The sequence below is a fragment of the Entamoeba dispar genome, genomic scaffold (assembly GCF_000209125.1).
Source record: "Entamoeba dispar SAW760 scf_1105229460405 genomic scaffold, whole genome shotgun sequence".
In the NCBI taxonomy this organism is placed as follows: Eukaryota; Evosea; order Mastigamoebida; family Endamoebidae; genus Entamoeba; species Entamoeba dispar.
The window spans coordinates 8,843-11,453 of NW_001854176.1; the positions used below are offsets into that span (position 1 = coordinate 8,843).

Below are 2,611 nucleotides of genomic sequence, written 5' to 3' on the forward strand. Positions count from 1 at the left end.
AATATTCATTTCACTTTTATAATAATCACATGTTCATTAATTGTTTACATCAGATTTAATACAATATTTATTATTTTATTATTTAATTGATATATTAACAACAATGATAAGTGTTAATAATATAATAAAACAAATATGAAGTGATTATAAATTAAAAGAATAAATACTAACAGATATAAATACAGAGAATATAAGTAATGGTAAATGAATCATTTCATGATTTTATTAATCATTTACAAATGAATTAATATCATAACTAACATCTATTAACAATATATGATATTAAAATATTTCATATTTATAATAATTAATGATTAGTATATCCCAATTTAAATATATTTTATCATTCATTAATCAATATAATCTCATTATTGAAGTTACAATTTATTATTTTAAATATTCATTTGAATTCTCTTTCATTATTTCTATTGTTTCTTTTATTTCTTATTTGTTTTTATCTATTTCTATATCCATTATATCAATATGTATTTTTATGACATTTATGATATGATTGTATTTATTCTATCAAATGAAACAGAATAAAATAATGATGAGATAAATCATACCAATATTCATTAAAGTATTATATGAATATCAAATGTGATGTTATATAATAATTAATCAATTTTCAATACAGATAATGTACTCCCATCATTCTTCTAACGTTTGTACTTCTTATTTGATAATATTTATCATTCATTTATCATGTATCAGTTATATTTTGTTGTTTCTTTTCTATCTTATGATAAAAAATAAGAATGATAAGAATATGAACAAATAACAATGAAAGAAGTGAATAAGAAAAGAAATATGAAACTACATAAGAATTAAACAATAAATTAACTGAATAATAATCTCATTTTAACTAAATAACAATCATTATATTAATTTAATGAATAAAATGAAATGATGTTTATTAAAATAATAAAATAATAAATAAAATGATATGTTACAAATGAGTATTAATTATTTAATCATCTGATTTTAATCTGATATTCATTAAATTAAAATGGAAGAGTTAATAAATAAGAACACTCATTTCTTTAAAGAAGAAATAGAAACACTTCCAAATATTCAACAATCAATTGATGATATTAATAAACATTATCATTATTATTTAGGAAGTATTAAAAATGAAATATTTGAAATAAAACCAGATGAAACACATTCAGAAGCAATTAAAAGAGGAGAAGGAATAATTGATAGGATGGATGAAACAGAAAGAAGAAGAAAATTAATAATAGAAAAAAGTCAAGAAACAATAAAACAATGGAAATAATAAAGAATCAAATGAACAAAATAATAGAAGAATGTAATAAAGATGAAGAAATAAGTAATAAAATCATTTCAATTGAAGAAATGATATGAAAAATAAAATACTATACTAGAAGAAGACATTAATAAAGAGAGAACACATTCCTGTGATATCTAGAGAAGAAAAGAAATTACAAAGAATATGGAATTTCAACAATTAAAACACAAAAACGAACAAAAAGAAAGAATATAAACAATATTCTTAATTATCAATATGATAATTAAAATATCACATAGATTTCAATAATTATCATTCTTGAAAATAAATATTAATTATTGAATATGATTTTAAATTTAAAACATTCATTGTTATTGAAATGAATAGTATTTTATATTATTCTTTAATTTATCTTTCTTTCAATTTTATTTACTAAATACATTCAATTATTATTATCATTTATTTATCTGTTATTTTGACTTGAATTTTATCATTTTCATATTCTATTTGAATTTTATTCTTCTCTTTCATCATTCCACTTATTATTGATTTTGTTATTGAAGTTACTACTGTCTTTTCTATATATCGTCGCATTGGTCTTGCTCCATATGCTATTGAATATCCGGATTTAATGATTCCTTCTATTGCTGCTTCTGTCATTTCTACTTCACTTAATGGATATCTCTTTTTAATCATTTTAATCACTTCTCCCATTTGTAATTTAACTATTTCTTTTAATTCTTTCTCTGAAAGTGGTGTGAATACTATAATATCATCTAATCTATTAAGAAACTCTGGTTTAAATGTTTTCTTTACTATTTCCATTACTGTTTCTTTAACTTTTCTACTAACTTGTCCTTCTGTTTCTACTCCTTTCATTATTATTTCACTTCCTAAATTTGATGTCATAATAACAATAGTATTCTTAAAATCAACTGTTCTTCCTCTTCCATCTGTTAATCTTCCTTCATCTAATAATTGTAATAATACATTAAATACTTGTGGATGTGCTTTTTCAATTTCATCAAATAATATTACACTATATGGTTTTCTACGAATTGCCTCTGTCAATTGTCCTCCTTCTTCATATCCTACATATCCTGGTGGTGCTCCTATTAATCTTGATACACTATGACTTTCCATATATTCACTCATATCTATTCTAACTATATTTTGTTCATCATCAAATAATTCAACTGCTAATGCTTTTGCTAATTCTGTTTTTCCTACTCCACTTGGTCCTAAAAACATAAAACTACCTGTTGGTCGTTTTTCATTTCCTAATCCTCCTCTACTTCGAATAATTGCATCACTAACTGCTGTTACTGCTTCATTTTGTCCTATTACTCGTTTATGTAG

General features: G+C 21.8%; 1 protein-coding gene across 1 annotated transcript, besides 5 other annotated features; it reads right to left on the reverse strand.

Annotated features, from left to right (window-relative positions):
• Window positions 1-53: 53 nt before the first annotated feature.
• Window positions 54-98: a sequence feature (AT_rich).
• Window positions 99-271: 173 nt separating this feature from the next.
• Window positions 272-312: a sequence feature (AT_rich).
• A 72-nt stretch (window positions 313-384) lies between these two features.
• Window positions 385-495: a microsatellite.
• Window positions 496-876: 381 nt separating this feature from the next.
• Window positions 877-1,395: a repeat region.
• Window positions 1,396-1,573: 178 nt separating this feature from the next.
• Window positions 1,574-1,719: a sequence feature (AT_rich).
• On the reverse strand, window positions 1,712-2,503 carry EDI_215170 (chaperone Clpb, putative; the record flags this gene model as incomplete). Its single annotated transcript, XM_001737145.1, has 1 exon — window positions 1,712-2,503. One exon carries the CDS (start codon window positions 2,501-2,503, stop codon window positions 1,712-1,714), a length of 792 nt encoding a protein of 263 aa, XP_001737197.1.
• Window positions 2,504-2,611: the final 108 nt, after the last annotated feature.